Here is an 18,846-nt window from a genome sequence, read left to right as displayed (position 1 = left end):
CTTCTCGTGACTCTTCTCCTCCTCCGAGTGTTTCTTCTTCTCAGGAAACACTTGATTGTGGTTTTGTCCAGTTGATGGTTTCAGGAGTTGAACAACAGGTTTTCTCTGAATTCTCCCACAATGAGAATAAGATGTCGACTTCTCAAATACAAATAAAATAAGTTCTTCTGCATCGTCATCACTTCTCTCTCATGAGAATCATTCGATGACTGACACTCGTACGTCTCATTTCTCCACAGATCTGCATCAGTTCATATAAATCTGATTATATTGTTTATTCCTGAGCCGCAGATTCAGTTTCTATAAAACTTAAAACACACACTCACGTCTCCATGACCTCAGAGGACTTGCTTAATATTTACCCTTATCTTAACTTACAATTTAATGTCCTGAAAATGTGACTGTGAAAAGATTTAAGTCCCCACAACATGAGTGATACTTATAAAACAGAGGTTTGTGCAGCATTCCTAGTTAGGACTTCACTTTGACTAATTTACCTTAACTAACGACCTTCAACCTTAACCAGATAATAACCTTTACCATAACGACCTTCAACCTTAACCAGATAATAACCTTTACCATAACGACCTTCAACCTTAACCAGGACGTCAGGAGTTAAGAGGTTTCTCTCATTAGGACGCAGCTCAGTGTGTTTATGCTGGAAAAGTTCATGACGACGTCACAAAAACTCAACGACACTCAAACACAAGAAGTTCTGTCACTGACAATAAACCACAGCAGCAAGAACATTTACAATGACCTCATTATGTTCGGACCTTCTACAGATTAAACTTTACATTTCAGGGTTTTTGTAGATTCACGTCGTCAGTGGGAGCCAGTGAGGTCGGAGCAGAGAGAAGTGTTGAGACTCACTCCTTGGTCTTGATCTTCATCATCCTCATCCTCATCATCCTCCTGTTCTCTGAACTTCTGGAGAATCGTCAGATCAAATCTCATCCCTTCGTTTTTTTAATTGTTAGATATTCAGATATTTGTAGATTTCAAATTTAGAAACCAGACAAGAAACTTAAAATCATCTGTTTATGTTCACAGATGAAAGTTTCAGGTTTAATTCTCACTCACTCTCTCTCTCTCTCTCTCTCTCATTCACTCTCTCACTGTGAACCCAGTAAATAAAGCGATTCAGCATCTGGGCTTTATCACAAAACAGGTTTAATTTAATATCTCTTTATTTTTTAAAATAATTAAACATTTGTATTTCTCCAACCCTTTTTTATCTTTTTTTTTTTTCAGTTTTTAAATCATATTATTTCTGGGCCGTTCTAAAGCACACATTAATTCTGCCAGGGAGGAGGGAGGGGGTGGGAGGTTCACCGTCACAACCCCCGACAACGTGTTCAGCTCCGCGCCTCCCCTCCCTCCCTCCCTCCCCCCCGGTCTGACCTCTGACCCCCGGCCTACCTGCCGTCACCCTCACCTCTAAACCCCCCCCCCCCTTCCCAAAATAAAAATAAAAAATATCCAATGGTCAAAAAGAAACTTGAGCAAAAATATCCAAAATGAGATAAAAACCAAGAGGGAGGAGCGAGAGACGGAAAAGAAACTAAAAGAGGGGGGGGGGGGGGCGCTATCATAAATACCAGGAAGTCGTCTTCCATAATACCTCTTTATATACTGGATAGTCCTCTCCACAGTTTCCTAAGCAAAAAACATAGGCTAAATTACTACAAGATACAAGATTATCAGTGTACTGCATTCAATAACAATGTACAGGGTCGTCTTTTTTTGTCACTGTTGTTGTAATACTGCGAAGTCGACGCAGCCCCGCCCCCGGTGAGGTGGGGAGCGGCGGGACACTGGTCTTCTTCACACCTGGAGGAAGAGTTTTGGCGCTCCTCTGAAGACTCTTCTCTTTCTGTGTCTATGTCTGAAGTCCCCCGTGACGGCCGGAGGGTACCAGTGCCAGACTGATACCAGGGACACGTGGTCGTTTGGGGGGGGGGGCGGGGGCGGGTCAGGAGGGAGAGGTCAGAGAGAGAGAGAGAGAGAGAGTGATGGAGGAGAAGAGTCACGTGATGAAGAGTGAGTCCCAGGAGGAGGAGGAGTGCGTTTACATGGAAACAGATCTGTGTTTCTTCATTTGTCATCAGGTCGTAGAATAAAGTCTGAGAGAGCGAGCGCAGAGACTCGCCCACGAAGAGTCCGAGTACGTGACGGACGACAGGAAGTGAGCTCATCAGGTTCACAGATAATCAGGATACAACATCCGACTGAATCATTTAGAGATCAAGTGGTTTAAACTTATCAAGTTTTTAATGAATTGAATTTTCATTCATAGTGTTCCAAGACTTCATTTCCCATCATGCTCGGGTGCAGCAGAGGGGAAGCGGGACGTTGCCTGAAGAATCAAACTTTTCCTTTTGTCTTTATTTCTTGGTTTATGTTAAACACGTTCGTGCTGCAGCAGCTTCCTGTTTGTACGGTGACATTTAATGTAGAGACAAACATCATCTGGATTATTTTATAACCTGAAGGAAACATTTCAACACGATGATTAATCAGCAGAATCTGGTAACGAGCGGTTTTTCTTTTTCTCCTCATCATGATTCAACGACACTCGTCTGAAGGTTGTGACCATTTCTCTGAGTTCGTGGATCTGAATTGTTTTTCGGAATTTCACAGTGAATTATTAATTTGACGTAATTTGACGAGACGTCGGCTCAATTTAGGGAATGAAACAAATAAAACAGAATCTCAGGAAATGATTTCTTTAAATCTTTCTTCCTGCCGGACTCGTGAACTTTGACAGAACACATGTAAACGCACTCACACGTGATTTTAAAACGTGTTGTTGTACTGAGAAAGTTTTTAAATGTGGTTTTGTTCTTTTGTTTGTTTCCTGTTTTTAACAGGAGGAGAGGAGAGGGGGGAGGTGGGGTCCTTAAGGAACCTTTGGAGCAGGGAGGGAGGTGGGGGGGGGACAATAATCCATCCGGACGCCCCACGTTTGGACAGAAATGACAGATGCACCGATGAACAGAGAAATGGAGGCGACGGGAGGAAAAGCAAAGAGGAGAACCAGGAAAATAAAAGTTAGATACGTGACGGCAGTGACAAAGAAGAAGAAGAAGAAGAAGAAGAAGGGATGAAGTTTTTAAAATCTTCTTTTTTTGTCGTTTTTTTGTTTCCACAAGTTCATTTCACGTCCTACAGTCCAAAACTTTTTTTCTTCTTGTCGTTTAAATCCCCCTCCCACACAAGTCATTTTCTCATTTTCTATTTTTTTCCTCCTTTTTTTATTATTATTGTTTTGTTTTTCTGTTTTGCAATAATATCAGTTTTAAGGGAAAAAAAGAAAAAGAATTATTTACAGTGCTGTTGAAATAATGAAAACAGACGTGATGAATCTACTGTAAAGTAAGTCGCATAAACACAGGAGAAAAAAAAACTGAAGAAAAATAAACACAATTAAGAAACCAGCGGGCGCTCCGAGTCCATCCAGAGACGATGGCCTTTATCGGGGGAGGGGGGGGGGGAGGGGTTCGGAGCTCTGGGCAGACATGGCTGATGTGGAGGGAAGGGTGGGGGGGAGCGGGGTCAAGATGGAGGGGAGGGGGAGTCAGAGTGGGAGGGGGAGGGAGGTTGGGGAAGAGAGTCGGGGGGGCGGGGCGGGGACAGAGGGGAGCGCGGCGTTGTCTTCGTTAAGTTGGGATGATCCCGTCGCTCCTAAGGCCGCGCTTCAGCTCCAAGTCCTCCAGCTTCTTCCACAGCTCCTCCCGCTCCTTCTCCTTCTTCTTCTCACTGGAAAACAGCAGCAGAGCGAGAGTTCAAAACCAAACCCGCTTCAACAGCGTGATCCCACCGTCCTGCGGCGCTGCGCGTCCACAACGTCTGGGAGGCTCTAACCTCAGAACACAGACATTCAGACACCGAGGTCTGCGGCAAAACATCTGAACACTCCTCCGCCAACCGGGCTAATGTGAGGTCACATGACCTTTGACCGCTGAAATCTAAAGAGTTCATCTTTGAGTGGTCAAAACCTGAAGACGTCCCCTGAAGGCAGAGTTGAGACATCACAGCGACCAAACTTAACCAGCTCGTCTTTTTACTCTGAACGTTTGAACCAAGATTAAGACGTTCTCGAGATATTGTGTTTACGAGAATAAGACGGAGGGAGAACCTGGCTGCCTCCAGTGCGGAGGAATAAAAAAACGTGGGCGAGCACAGACATGGATGCAGATTTTTAATCTTTTAATTGACGATCCAGTCGAGAACCAGGAGCAAACAAAGTTTACGATTCCAGATTCTTGGGAACTCGTGCGATCAAACGTGATGAAGAATAAAAACAGACTTGGAGCCGGACTCAAACAACAAAACACATGAAACAAACCCTGGAACTCAAAGAGGCTGAAGACGAGAACATACGAACGTCTCTTGACTCCTCGTTTTCATTCTGCCGCTCAGTGTGGAGTCGATATTAATCCAGATATTATTCATTATGAAGATGATGACGTGAACAGCTTCTTACCGCTGGCGGTCCGACTTGTAAGTGGCTGTGAGTTCATCAAATAAAGTACTGTTCATCTCCATGAAGGCCTTCAGTACGTTGTACACCAGCGCTACGATCGCCCTGAGGAGGGAGGGAGGGAGGGGAGGGAGAGAGAGAGAGAGAGAGACGTCACAGCTCTGCAAAACGTTAACATCGTTTATTCATCAAGTCAGCGAGTCTCTTTTATTTTCATGGTATTTAATAAGTTCTCACATTCTGTCCTCAGATATCAAGTTCAGGAGAATTGACGGACATAAAGAAGCTACGTGTAAAACAATTCAATCGTGAGAACATAAAACCAGAGAACCAATATTTCCATCGAAGCTCAAAGCTCTCACACGAAGCCGGTTATTTAAAGTGACTCACGGGTTCCAGTGCTCTTTGGAGATCCTGTAGAGGCTGGCGAACATGATGGGCAGGATGACGCTGGAGTTCTCCTCGATCAGACTCATGATGTACTCGTTGTTCCAGTAGTACAGAGCTCGCTCTGCCACCTGACACGGACAGAAGCAAACTCAGAGAAATGAGTCAACGGCCAGAAAAACCCCTGAATGGTTCAACTGTAATCACAAACTGTGACACGCTCTCGTTTCAACACGTCCTGTTACTGAACCCGCTGACAGATCGTCGCCGCCGGTTCCACTGACCTGGAAATGTGGGCTGGAGACACATCTGGAGATCTGTTTGAAGAGCGGCTCCTGGATCTTGACAAACTGTGTGGGTTCGATGACGTCCAGGATCTCCTCCAGTTCCCCTAGAAACATCACCTGAACGCAGCACAGGAGCAACACGTCAACACACACACGTCAACACACACGTCAACACACACGTCAACACACACGTCAACACACACGTCAACACACACATGTCAACACACACACGTCAACACACACACGTCAACACACACAGGGTTTGTACGTGAAGAGGCTCACCTCTTTTTGACTGCAGGTTTTCGGCCAGAACTTCAGTAAGCCTCTGATGACCTGAGGACGAAGAGTTCACACTGAGCATTCATGCATTTTGTTCTTTCCGAGGAGACTGTGTGTGTTTATCTTGAGCACTTTATTATATGTTATATTAAATTCAATATATTATATATCACTGATTGTATCACTGATTGAATTATTCATCTGTAAAATAGTTTTAACTGTGTGTGAGAAGCAAAGGAGCAGAGACCAAACTGTTTAAAACAAACATGGACTCAGATGTGGTGAGACTCACTGGTTCTGTTAATGTTGGGTCTTTCTCTAGGAACTGTACAATGCAATACGCCAACTGCAGAGAGGAGGAGGAGAAGAAGAAGAAGAGTTAGTGTCACTGTGACGGCAGCTCTGTCGCTTCTTATTCAAAATCCAAACATTCGTTGAAACTTTCATTTTCAAACTGTAGTGACCTGTCATCGATAATCAGCAGCTAATCAGAAATCTGAAGTGGTTTGCCTCTTGATCCAGCAGAGGGCGCTCACTGTAAGTGTGAAGCAGGCAGTAATTTTCTCAATGAGAATAGAGGAGGCACTGAATCTGAGTCCATTGATACAGTCTGAACACTTCTCAATCAAATCAACGTCGGATCTCGGCTGATTCATGTGAACACGTCGCTGCAACCTGACGATGAGCTGAGCAGCAGGCGATCCTGAAGCAAACTGACTCTTCACCTGATTTACATTGAAACAGACAAAAGCTCAGTGACGTCAGATATAATGAAGTTGATCTGAACTATGTGATCAGCTGCTGGTGTCTGTTGAACCAAGAGTTTACTGCAGGTCACAGATTCGTCTGTTCCGTCAGTGAATGAAGTTTCAGTGGAGCCTGTCGACGCAAATGATCTACAGCTGAAGAAGCTGTTAAGTTTCCCGCACCTTCTCAAGGTGTAAGGTTATTTACACCCGTGCACTACGGCTCCCTCAGCGTTCTGCTGTTTGAAATCTAATCATCATTACTCAGCACCACTTTCTATCAGAAGGGTTTTGGGAAGTTTGGTGAGGTCGACGTGCACGAGGAAGCGTCACCCACAAAACTGTGGTTCATCTTATTTTAGACTCGGTGGAAAACCTGTCTGCCTCAACGTCTCCCCTGTGACTCTGTGACGTGGTCCAGGAACCGGGAATTTTGTTTCTCAGAGAATCAGACACACTAAGGAGACTAATATCAACGAGTGCGTCTAGTCTGGGTGGATTTAAAATGTGAGGGTTTCAAGTTCTACCGATAAAGACGACTAGTGACTCAGCACAAGTAGCTCTAGAGATGTAGAGTCTACACGTGTCGATAAAATGAAATATCGCCGAACTTTTCAAACCCAATGTAGAATAGTTAGGATTAGAGTTCTCACACACACACAAACACATTACCTGTGCGTGGAAGAGGGACAGACTCCTGACAGTGTGGAGGGGGATCAACACTTTGACCAGAAACTGTTTATGTTCTGCTTTCAGTGGCAGAGCGAAACCATTGATTATACTGGGAGAGAGAGAGAGAGAGAGAGAGAGGCAAGAGGAGGAGAGAAAATACATAAATCAAACATTAACACATGAAAGCGTTCCATTGTGTCCGGGCGGAGGATCAATGAGCAGTGGATGAATAGAAGTCTGTTTATATGGGCGCTGGAGCCTGGAGGAGAAATAAAGAGATGTGACTGATGATCTGACCCAAAGCCTGAAAACGTGATGAAGCTTTAAAGCTCCTGACCACAGTCCTGCACTGGTCTGTGAGCATTCACTTGAATTTCATCAAATTATTACGTTTCTTGTAATTTCTTTATAATTTTCCAATCAGCTAGAGGAGGTTCGTGCGGAATTAGCCTTTTTGAAGTTACCAGCTACAAGTCGGAAAATGTGCTGTTCCATTTATTTGAGGTTTGTTTCTTAATGTCTACCTTTAGCTCCCGGTCTTTTCAGCTTGTTGACGACTTTATTCCGTGTTTTGGTTTTATTTTTAGTCAGAGAGCTGAACGATTCTCCCTCGTGTTTTCTTGGGAGCGTTGATGCTTCACAACTAAAAAACCCTGAATCTCTTTATTCTCTCGTCTGGTTATTCTTCCTTCTCCTCTGCCCTGAGATCACATTTCCGACACGTGACCTCCTGAAACAAAGCCATGTTCTTGTGACCCCTCGTCACAGGTTGAGAGCGGCTCTGAACTGAAGAGTGGAAAAGTTTTATCTGGATTATTTTAAGAGACGAGAGGAGGTGTAATTATCCTGTGACTCAGAAGAAAAACAAAGACAATTCAAATAAAGTCTGCTTCGGAATCATTTGATTTGACCAACGTCTGCAAATTATATTCGAATGAAACCTATGAAGCTAAAGACTAAGTTAAGTTCTGCTGTTTACTTTTGTATTTTCTCAAGATTATATCAATTGTGTTAAATACTCAAGAGCAGAAATAGATTATGCAGATTTATTTTTCATTTTAAATCAAAACAACAAGCTACGACTACAATCAGTAAGAAAATGGTCCTCGGCCCCGTGTGCACGTAAACCGACCCCGTGCGACTCCGGATAAAGTGTCTGTGTAAATCACAGCTCTTTATTACTGGATTAAAAGGACTGTGGAGCAGAGGGGATTAATTAATGTCTTATCTACATGTCAAACTCCCGACTCAACCTGAGCCTCACATCTCTTCTCTGTGAAAATCCTGTTGTTATGGAGTCAAACTACTCGGCTCGGGTTTCCTCACTTCTTATCAATCGTCATCGCACTCGAGTCTCAATCTCCATAAAACAGCCAGATTAAAAAAACGTATATGAAATGAAAACAGGCAGATAACAAGGTTTTGCTCTCAGGTCTGACGACTACAAGGTTCAGCTAACAGAGCAGAATTTAAATGTGTGTGTGTGTGAGGGTCGGAGGCCTCCACATACCTCCCCAGGATCTCCAGCAACTCAGCCACCCCGTTGAAGTGCTCCGTCTCATAAACAAAACTGCAGAGCGGACAGAGGGGGGGGCAGAGAACAGAGGAGACAAAAGACAGAAGACAAGAAAAAGGTTAAACAACTAAAACAAATGAGCAAAGTTGGCAAAAGCAGGGGCCGCATTCACAAACGCTCTGGGAATACTCTGGAGAAACCTTTCTTAGGAAACGTACACGTTGTTTCACTGAACTTTGTTTTAAAAAAGGTTTGACTGATGGATCACAATGAAAATACGTTTAACTCACAGGTGAGTGAACCTCACCGACTTGAGGCTGCCGACAAAGTGACCTTAGAAAAAAAAACCATTTTCTCGTCTGCTAAGAAACTGTTAAGCCTCTTAAAAAGACTGAAGCGTTTCCACCTCAGCCGCTCTGTGAAAGGCTGAGACGCTTTGTTAAAAACTCTTATCTTCACCACGATCTCGCCGGAACTTTGAACGAGAATTCTTAGAAAACGTCTTCATTCTGAGAACCTTCTAAATATTTTGTCACCAGGAGCGTGAGGCTGCTGCTGATCTAGAAATACTCATGTTGAGCTAAAACATTTTTTTATTTTAAAAGAGTAAAATCACTTATTACATAAGCTGGTAAGAAACTGATCCGCTCACCGTAGAAAAATATTATTGATCTGTTTTCGTATAAAAGCCCTCAGCCCCAGGAATTTGCCGTAGATTCTATGCAAGACTGTCTTCAGGTAGTCTCTCTCCCGAGGATCCTCGCTGTCGAACAACTCCAAGAGCTGGAGGGACGGAAGAAATACAGACACACGTTCAAATATTCACTTCACCATCATGTGTGATAAAGGAATTGCATGAAATCCTCGGATTTAAGAGACTAGAAGGTACGTACCACGTATTTTAGTACCACGTATTTTAGTATCACGTATTTTAGTACCACGTATTTTAGTATCACGAATTTTAGAGATAAAAGGAAGCTCACATTAAAGTAACTGCGGAGCGGCTGAGCAACTCACCTGTAGGACAAACTTCTGGTCTATGTACTTTTTGGCAATGCTGGGCTGGAATTCCTGACTCTCCAAGAACCGGATGAAGAACTCGTATACCAACTGGAGAGAGATGAAGAAGAAGAAGAAGAAGAAGAGAGGGTGGATGAGGAACGGAAAGTTGTTTATGTCAAAACAATAATGAAAATGTCTCCTCATCTTTCACCGCCCACCGTCTTCGATCAACAAAAACACTGACAGGTTCCTCTTAGAAACGAGAGCCGTCAAACTAACCCCGAAACACCGGGACAGGAGTCAAAGGAGAGGTAACAGCAGGTCAGAGGTCACGAAAGGTACCGAGGAGGGCGGAACGTCAGGTCTGGCCTGAACGTGGGCGATGAGGGAGTTTGATGATTGGGAAAATTAGAAACTTGAGACTTTGGAGAAGTTGTGCGAACGGAACAACACAAAGAAATAAAAGAGGTTTTACCAGGAAGCTTCTCCTTGAGATTTGCATCTCATTTCTAAAGGAGTCCTGGGCAGCGACACACAGAGAACGAGGGGGGGGGGTGAGAGTCTCTAGACCTGGACCCAAAAACTGGACTAGAACAAAATATCAACAAAACCCAGGAGCCAAATACAACCAGCAGGGGGCGATGGCCCCAACGGTTATTGTGTTTGTTGTCTACTGAAAAATATGCTAATTCTCATTGTTTCTCAGAGTGATGTGGTAAAATGTATAGAAAGATCTTTTCTAGTCTGGTTTTTTATTTTTTTGCCATTCACACAACACATTCATACGGTGCATCTATGGGCAGCACTTTCTTCTCTGGGGGGTTCAGCGTCTTGCCCAAGGACACTTCAGCGTGCAGAGGAGGAAGACTGGGATCGAACCAACCAGAGACATGAGAGAGAGCAACAACTGTTTAAACCAGTCCAACAGTTTCCCGGTGTTAAATTCTAACACTGTTTAATTCACAGGCCGACGCTCGTTTGTTTCATCCACGGACTGAAAAGTCAAAACGACTTTTTTTAATCTTCCAACTAAAAGCTGTGCTCCGCCACTGTAACCGAAAACAAAGCGCTGCACCAAACAAGTTCATTAACACACACACACACACACACACACACACACACACACACACACACACACACACACACACACACACACACACACACACACACACACCCACCCACACCCCTTTGGTTGGGTTTACCTGTAAGTGTGGCCAGGAGGCCTCGAGCGTGGGCTCGTCCTCCTCAGGGTCAAACTCATTACTGTCACTGGGCGGAAGGGTCCGGAATATGTTGTGAGACACCTGGAGGACGACACAACGAGGACGAGTTAAACAAACGTTTGTGTGAAGGAAGATCAGAGGAGAAAAAACATCCAGAGACATGAAGACAAGGTTCATGAAGATAAAGCAATGAACAGGGGAAACACTGGATTTAAGAATCATTTAGTCTCTTCAGCTTCAGACACAGAGACATTTTCCTTTTCTTCTGTCAAAGACGTCAACACTGAGTCAACTCTGTGCTCGTGCGCGCGTGTGTCCGTCCTCCTCACCATTTTGACGACCTCAGGGTAGGCCTGCTCTGTCAGGTAGCCCCGGCTGACGGTCACGTAGTCCACCAGCTCGTTGAGCGTGGAGCGCTTGTACTCCTTCATCTTGAGGTCTGACAGCGTGTCCATGAAGTCAAAGACAGTACAGCACTGCTGCAGCTTCTTCAGGAACAGCTCCGGCTGCTCCGGCGCTGGCACGTCTGGATACACAGAGAGAGGAGGAGAAGGGTGAAGGACTTGAAACACAGACACCCGAGGGTGAAACGGAGTTAACGTCTCGTCACAGGTTTGATTCCAGTTGGAGATTTTATTTGATGCATTTCCTTTAACGGTCAAAAAATAAAAGCAACTTGTCTTCAATCTTTCATTCTTTATTATTACTTTATTATTCATTTATTTATGGTCACAGGTTTTTGGTTTGTTTGTGCATTTGTTCCATTCACTTTCTCTCAGGTCAATGATTATTGTGTTGTGAAGGTACTTTTACTATTATTTAGCGGTAAGCAGCTATTTGACATTTTTACATGAGACTTTCTTTTCTTGTCGCTGACGACGCCGTTTCCTGACATGGGAAGTGACTTGTTCAACAGCAGCAGAGCTCCACTGTTTGGTGTCAACACAAAATGGAGCGGGTGGTTGGTGTGAGCAGCAGAAAAGAAAACCTGCACGCATGTTAGCGCATGAGGAGTGTATGGGTTCTCTCTATTGATAAATTAATCTTAAAGTTTGTCACAGAAAACTAAGGCCTGCAGTGAACGAGTCAGTTTCCTGCGCTGCGTTTGCTTTTGACTTATTCATTGTCCCTGTAAATCTGCAGGATGAGTGTGACAGCCTCATTATGGAGCGAACGACTGCTGCGCTGTCACGAACCATGTGCATGTACAGCAAGAACAAGGCAGCAGGTGTCTGTATGCTGGTTGCACAGCGACAGACGAGGTGGAGGGTTGCACAGAGTTCAGACCTGCAGGGACACACTTGATTGCAGGGACACGCTTGATGCTCTTCCCTGAACGCCACAACTCAAGACCTGATCTTCCCGTCAGGACCGGGATGATTATTATGTAAGAGATAAGCTGCTGCTCCGAAGGCTGTGTGTGTGTGTGTGTGTGTGTGTGTGTGTGTGTGTGTGTGTGTGTGTGTGTGTGTAAATTACACTTCAAAGTGCTTGTTAATTTGAATTCTACAGCACAAATCTGGCTGTAAATTAATGAGAAACTTTTAAAGTAACCAAGAAATGACCTTTTCACCTCATCATAATCTGAGAGAGTTTAATTAATTTATAGTCACTACCTGGGATCTGGTAAATTGTGAGCAATAGTAAGAATGAAAAGCACTGGAACATAAACACACCTTTTTGAAGGAGAGATTGCAGATTTATTATTATTTGATCGACAAGGAATTAAGTAGATGTACAATCAACAGATCCTTTAAGTCTAGTTGTTGTTGACAACTCTAAAATGAAGATTACATACATGATAGTTAACAATTAAAATGAACTTTAACAGTCATTCTGACCAAATCCTGGCATTTCTCCAGACACAACCACAATGCATCATTAACTAGAAGGATGCCCCGGGAGCTGGATTTGCCCGTTTATCCTGATTGACTCCAACATTAAACAATCTGTTTAAGAGTCATGCCCCAGCCCTCCACAAACTTCCATGGATATCAGCTCGGAAGCTTTAGAGTAATCAAGTCAGTCAGACAGACAAACATCAATGAAAACCTACTGGCTGCAGGTGATTACAAAAAGAAAATCAGCAGATGAATTCAAAATTAAAATAATTGTTAGATGCAACCCTGAAGATTTCAGGAAAGGCTCATTATTGATCTTGTGAAACCAAAGAAATCTTGGTGCAATCAGGAGCAAGAGGGTTGAGGCCTAGTGACGCATATGATCCTCAGTTAGTTCAAAAACCAATTCAACAGGTCGGAATGAAAAGCTAGAACTCTCTTCCTGAGGCTCTGACCGTTCACAGAGAAAGTGCAGTTTCCTGTCCTGGGAAAAAAACCCTTAGCAGATCTCATCAAGCGCATTTAAAGTGATTATACTGAACGTGTTTTCATCCAACTGCGACTAGTTACTCACGACCTGCTGGCCTCCTGCTCCGCTCATTGAGGCTGCGTCCAACGAGGCCGGCCCCAAACAAACACAACCTGACTGGAAAAGAGTCTGGACTGGCTTTACTCCGTGCTCCAGAAACTTATCAGAGAAAATGCATTTCATTCTCTTGACTTCTACAACCAGTGCTGAGAGAATTATCTTCAGTCTGAATTACTAACCCTTCAACTAGAGTGAACACACTACGGTTGAATGCAGTTTCCGTCCACATACATTTGTTTTCCAGATTCATATGAGGTCACAGTGACCTTTTACCACTGACATGTAATCAGTTCATCTTTGAGTCTAAGTGACAACAGATCACAAGTCAAAGTTAACACGTGTGCCACAATTGAAAGAATTCCCTTTAATTGTTTCGGAGATATCACATTTCTAATCAGGTCATCCGTGAACTGTGACAGATGTAATGCTCACGGGCAGTCGAGATTTATCACCTTTGACCTCTTGGCACCAAAATCTGATCAGTTCATCTCTCACAACGTCTGAGTCGGCACTTTTGTGATTCTCTGTGCTGTTTGACATCGTTTTGGAAATGCAGAGTCATGGTCTGTTTCTAGTCCTAGCGATTGACGTAGCTCCTCTTTTAGCTACGAGCTCATTGTTTTTATATCGGCTGGTCCTTCCACTGTTCTGTGTCACGTTCACTCTCTGCCATATTTGTTTGTTTTGCCTTCATGCAAATTCCCTGCAGAAGGTATCTGACTTTAAAATAATGTGCACAAGGCAGCCGCATTGTGAAACGTGGACATTAAAAGGTGTGTGTGTGTGTGTCACACGTTCAAACAAATGCATGAGGACGTATTCTTTAGGCTTGTGCGCAAAAACTACAATAACAGTGAAACAAAAGTTAGAAAAAGTAGTGTGAAGATGGGAACACTATAAACACATGAGATGTTAATACTGAAATGTTAAAGTGTACACTGGCGGGACGTGTAGGTGCTAGGAGACATTATAACGATATATAAATATGTAAAATATACATAAGCCACAGTTCTGCATTATCAAATTCTATTCACGCTTAAGTAAAACTATGCAAATCTGAGTGTGGTGTGATGTTTTCACAGAGTACCAGACACGAGCGACAACAACTACATAACTGGAATAATCAATGCACACTTGTTTTAGTTGTATAAAGTGTGATCCAGTGTGTGTTCTTGTTTATCTTCGTACTGTAGTTCATAACAGTAATTACCGCCTGCAGGATTTGGGGTCTGCTCGTGATGCAGGAGCCCGGAGAGCTGCAGGAGCCTCGGGCCTCGGGACCCTGCGGCTCCGCTGCTATAGGAGCACGTGTACGGTCTTAAAGGAAGCTATTAATAGACAGATAATCACACAGGACACAGTAATCCCTCTACAGAGACACAGAGAGAGCACGGCTAACCGGCTTGGACGAGCGACCGAGCACGAGTGTGTTAGAGGAACAAAGAGAGAGAGATGAAGGGACACTTTTCTGTGCACAGCAGCATCACAGTCTGTGTGACTGTATTTAAGAATGAAGGCGTATGTGTGGCCGAGAATATCCCAAAATCTACACGTCATACACATCAGAGAGAATCTTGAAACAGAAACACACACCCACAGAAACAGACACACACACACACACACACACATCCATACATCAGCAAAGAGAGCAGCTGTCAGTCCTCAAGCTTTTAAGATGAAAAATCAAACCTCAGCAGAGAATCCTGCACGAGATTATTTAGTTCATTGGTAAATGAAGGGAGGAGTTAATAGTGGCAGTAGAAATCTTCAGTGGTCATCATCACTGGAACAGCCTGGTGTGAAACACAACTGCAATATCCACTTATTTGTGTCACACACTCTCTCATCAGCCTCGTTACTGTCAACAACTATTAAAGGTGGAAATATGAGAACAAAAGAAACGTGGGTATGAGTGAAGAGGACAAATGCAGCACTCACCGTGTCATGAGCCATGAGAATTATATATTTACTATGGCTTGCACAAAAGAAATGCCACAAGATTACATCATTTTACTTTAATCCACTGATGCTGCATGTGCTTCTATTTAACAGGTGTTTTCTAAGAACCTCAGTCTGCTCAGGTTTAACAACGTCTCAGCGAATGTTTCCTCTACAGAAGTGATTGAAGACATCTGTCCGTGTTTGACAGTAACAGACTCTGCGTCCCAGTGTCAAACCACATAAACACACCTGAGGCTTCACCTCGTACTTCCACCGGGAACGTGTCATAAATGAGAGGGAGGATGAATTTCCCAGCCACAAGCAGAGTGTTGACAGTTGTCAAGAAAACAATTTTCCAAATAATAAAAAAAAATAACGATTTCAAATCCACACTTGTTTGGGGCCCGAGGAAGTGCAGTGTCAAGTTTGGTGCAATTTGGACACGTGATAGGTTCAATGTGAACAAACTTCAAATAAACAGGTGAGCGGCGCTCTGCAGCAGCAGCGGCCGGGACTCAGTCACATAAGAGACGTTGTCGATTACGATGACAGCACGTTCGTGACAGGTCACTTCTGCAGCTTGAGAAAGAAACCTGCACCCAAACAGGCAGTTTGTTATTATTCAGCTGAACACACTGACCAGACCGATGTGACCTGATCCCAAGCTCTCCATGTCTGAAACTACCCATATCACTGAGGGCATTTACTTTTACCATCCATCTTTATCCCCAAATCCATTTAGCTCATACAAATGTGATGTTTCTCTTTTAATCCAGCGGCCACTGTGGCCACTGTACGAGCGTCACTGATCCTCTGTCAGCCTCTGTGCATAAGCCAACCGTCATTTGGAGGATTATTATGACTCCATCACTCAGTGAAACGTGGGCTTTATCAGAAACTGTGTCAGCTGGACAAGAAAGGAGTCGGCGGTCTACTCGATTACAGGATTGTGTCTGCTTGCTTTTTTTTCATCCGCATTTCCTGTCCAGCCTCTGAGCTGCAGATAGAAACTTGGTCGTCCAACATGGCAGCCAACGTTTTCACATATTTCCAAAACCTCACATCAGGATGATCTTTATCAGTCACGAACACTGAAAAAATATATATATGTATTCATACACAAAAAACACTCGTGTTTTGAAGATAGTACTTGACTTTTTCATGTATTCCCTGATTGGGTTGTCAAACTTCCTTGTTAAGCTAAGGCACCAACAATAACTGGATTAATAAATTACTTGATCAACAGAACATTAATCTGATCATCAAATAATCATTTTCGTAACTTTAACTTAAAATTTTCGGTGGCAATAAGCAATTTTCATTATTTTCTAGATTAAGAAATTGAATATAAAATAATCCTAGTGATGTTTTCACTGGTGTGTTTCATCTAAATGTTATGAATTGTTTTTTTCTTTAGCATAGAATTGACCCTCTATATTTAAAAACTTTGTATTTACATGGAGGGGGGGCCTCTCCATGGAGGCTGCCATGTTTTTTTTTTACTGTCATCCAAACTAAAACCTTTTTTTTTTTTTCATGAAAACTTCACCACTAGATGTCACTAAATTTTCACACTGAACCTTTAAGAAAACAATAGTTAGTTGCAGCCTTGTATTAATTACTAAATGTCCCCGGGCAAAAGGCAGAATCTTCATAATTGTAGAAAATATGTGACCTGCTATTCAGCTGCACATGTGCCCCGGCCGACAGAACCAGTCCACCTCTGTATAAAAACATGTAGTAAAGCAGATTTCAACTTGTTGCTCTGGAGTAGAGATTGAAAATGACTGTTGATGCCAGATCATCAAACTATAAAAGCATCACTATTTCTCATGAAGCAAACTGGTCTCATATCAACGCGACTATTCTGAGATACTTTACGAGTGCGGTGCACGCCTGTGGAAACACTGATGCTCTGCTCTGGCTTCAGCAGTCTTAGCCTGGTTTCTCCTCCAGTCCTGTTCCGTGTCTCAGCCATGGAAGAGACTCTCATTAGCGCTCCCTTGGCAGAGGAAGAGAGAAGTCGCGGCTCCTTAATTAATGGTGGAAAAAAGCTTAACGACTCGCAGCACGAGAGACAGAGCAGTTGCACAGCTCACCACAGGAGCTCCTTTAAGTTGGGCTAATTACATAACAGCATTTATCTGTTGAACACAGGTCAGAGTGGAGCAGCTCACATGTGTATACATCCCATTTTAGGGAAGGTAGCCACTTGAAATCTGTTCATCATCTAAAATATGGAGTCTAGCTAAAAAAGAAAGAATCTGCAAGTGCAGGAACAAATATCTCCCGTGTCACATCAGCAACTGATTACTCCAGAAGCAAAGATATGATTTGCTCAGTCATCACAAGCGTTGACCGTAGATTGTAAATAAAGATGGAAGATGCACCTCCACTTCTTCCTACTGTCCAGAAGTGAAGCAGCTAAGAACGCTGCCATTTTGTGCATTGGGAGTCAGAGTGTGTGCAGTGGCCATCGGGGGTGGAGCTGCAGTAGTGAGCTTCCAATGATACACAAGCTCTGACGTTGACCTTTGACCTTTAGGATAGATAAGTCCTCCTATTAAACATTTGAGTTCAATTTTGTATTAGCAAACAGTTGACTGTATGAGTTCACAGGGACCGTGACCTTTGACCCTAAAACTCTACTGAAGTCGTCCTTGTGAAGTCTAGTCAGTGTTGAAGAAATTCCCTCTCTGTGAGTCGGGCTCTAACGTCTAGAATGTCGTAGCTTCTAAAAAAGGAAAAGTTATTTATGTTTATTATGGAAAACACTTCAGTGCTGTACTTCACTATTCTAAGCTTGAACTGTCGTGCAGGCAGCGCTGCAGAGATTTTACTGGAAACACAAGTCTAGGAAGAGAAGCACAGGAAGGTGTAAGATGACCAGGCAACGAACTCCTTCAGAACAGTCCACACACACTCGGTGTAAAAGGGGAAAGCCCCTTGTCTCTAAAAGCTGTGTGTGTGTGTCTGGGCGAGCAGGCTTGAGTTACGGCAGGAGAGAGAGAGAGAGCTGCTCCAACAGATGCACTCAGCAGGTGACTGAACCCCGGCCTAAAGGTCAGTGTGTAGGATGTTATGTGCCGGCCGAGACCATATTATGTATGTACACAAACTCCATGTCCCCCCCCCCCCCATCACAAACAGCCGTCATATAAAGGTATCAACAGAGGACGTTAAAGGGATAATTCACTCATTATCCACTCTGCACTGTGATGGAGGGACGGGTGAAGTGATTGATTCCACAAAACACTTCTGGAGTCTCAGGGGTAAACAGCGTTGCAGAAAAAACATAACATACTTCCCCGACGTTCACATTCGACTCAAAACGAGGACATTTAAACCCTGTTTTAATCCTAAAAGTCCAGCGGAAGTGGCTGAGCCGGCAGACGTAGCCACACGAACGCACACACCACACGTGCCCTTGGGGCGAGAGTGTTTTCGGTGTGCCTCAGGGTACATGGAGGCTATCGGGGGAAATTTAGGCTAAAAACAGAGTAAAGACGCTGTTTCGTCACTACATATATTAGAATTGTCATGTTGGGAAGGGGAGAGTATTGAGCTGCAACATGACACTTCACCTCTAGATGTCACTAAATTCTACACACTGAACCTCTAACAATCGCAAGGCGGCGATTTTAGTTCAATCATCAACAGAATATTACTACTAGTGAGCCACAGTTCAAGTTAATCAAACACACAAATGTCATATTAAGTCTCCGGTTAATGATTCAGCGATTTAACTACCATTAAAACACACATTCGATTGAGCCAAACCTCCTTTACAGTACACTAAAGATTTATTTACGCTGTATAAGCACCTTCATCACAGCAGAGGCTGTTTCGTGTTTCCCCTCCCAGCAGTCACTGCTCT

At 43.5% G+C, this 18,846-nt stretch overlaps 1 protein-coding gene across 7 annotated transcripts in view; it reads right to left on the bottom strand.

The window, feature by feature from the left end:
* Positions 1 to 1,172: 1,172 nt before the first annotated feature.
* Positions 1,173 to 18,846, bottom strand: part of ppp2r5eb (protein phosphatase 2, regulatory subunit B', epsilon isoform b) — a 35,349-nt gene continuing 17,675 nt past the window's right edge. For all 7 annotated transcript variants that reach the window (XM_069535494.1, XM_069535495.1, XM_069535491.1 and 4 more), the window contains 12 exons: positions 10,928 to 11,124; positions 10,578 to 10,679; positions 9,391 to 9,483; positions 9,026 to 9,156; positions 8,368 to 8,427; positions 6,858 to 6,966; positions 5,732 to 5,785; positions 5,443 to 5,493; positions 5,158 to 5,277; positions 4,877 to 5,004; positions 4,490 to 4,591; positions 1,173 to 3,762 (listed from right to left, as the gene is read on the bottom strand). In XM_069535494.1, the coding sequence (XP_069391595.1) occupies positions 3,663 to 3,762; positions 4,490 to 4,591; positions 4,877 to 5,004; positions 5,158 to 5,277; positions 5,443 to 5,493; positions 5,732 to 5,785; positions 6,858 to 6,966; positions 8,368 to 8,427; positions 9,026 to 9,156; positions 9,391 to 9,483; positions 10,578 to 10,679; positions 10,928 to 11,124 (1,247 nt within the window). In that variant the 3' untranslated portion in view covers positions 1,173 to 3,662. The remainder of the gene's footprint in view (positions 3,763 to 4,489; positions 4,592 to 4,876; positions 5,005 to 5,157; positions 5,278 to 5,442; positions 5,494 to 5,731; positions 5,786 to 6,857; positions 6,967 to 8,367; positions 8,428 to 9,025; positions 9,157 to 9,390; positions 9,484 to 10,577; positions 10,680 to 10,927; positions 11,125 to 18,846) is intronic.

The sequence above is a fragment of the Paralichthys olivaceus genome, chromosome 12, assembly GCF_024713975.1.
Source record: "Paralichthys olivaceus isolate ysfri-2021 chromosome 12, ASM2471397v2, whole genome shotgun sequence".
Lineage (NCBI taxonomy): Eukaryota > Metazoa > Chordata > Actinopteri > Pleuronectiformes > Paralichthyidae > Paralichthys > Paralichthys olivaceus.
The sequence above is the reverse complement of the archived record's forward strand: the minus strand, read 5'-3'. Positions and strand labels throughout refer to the sequence as shown.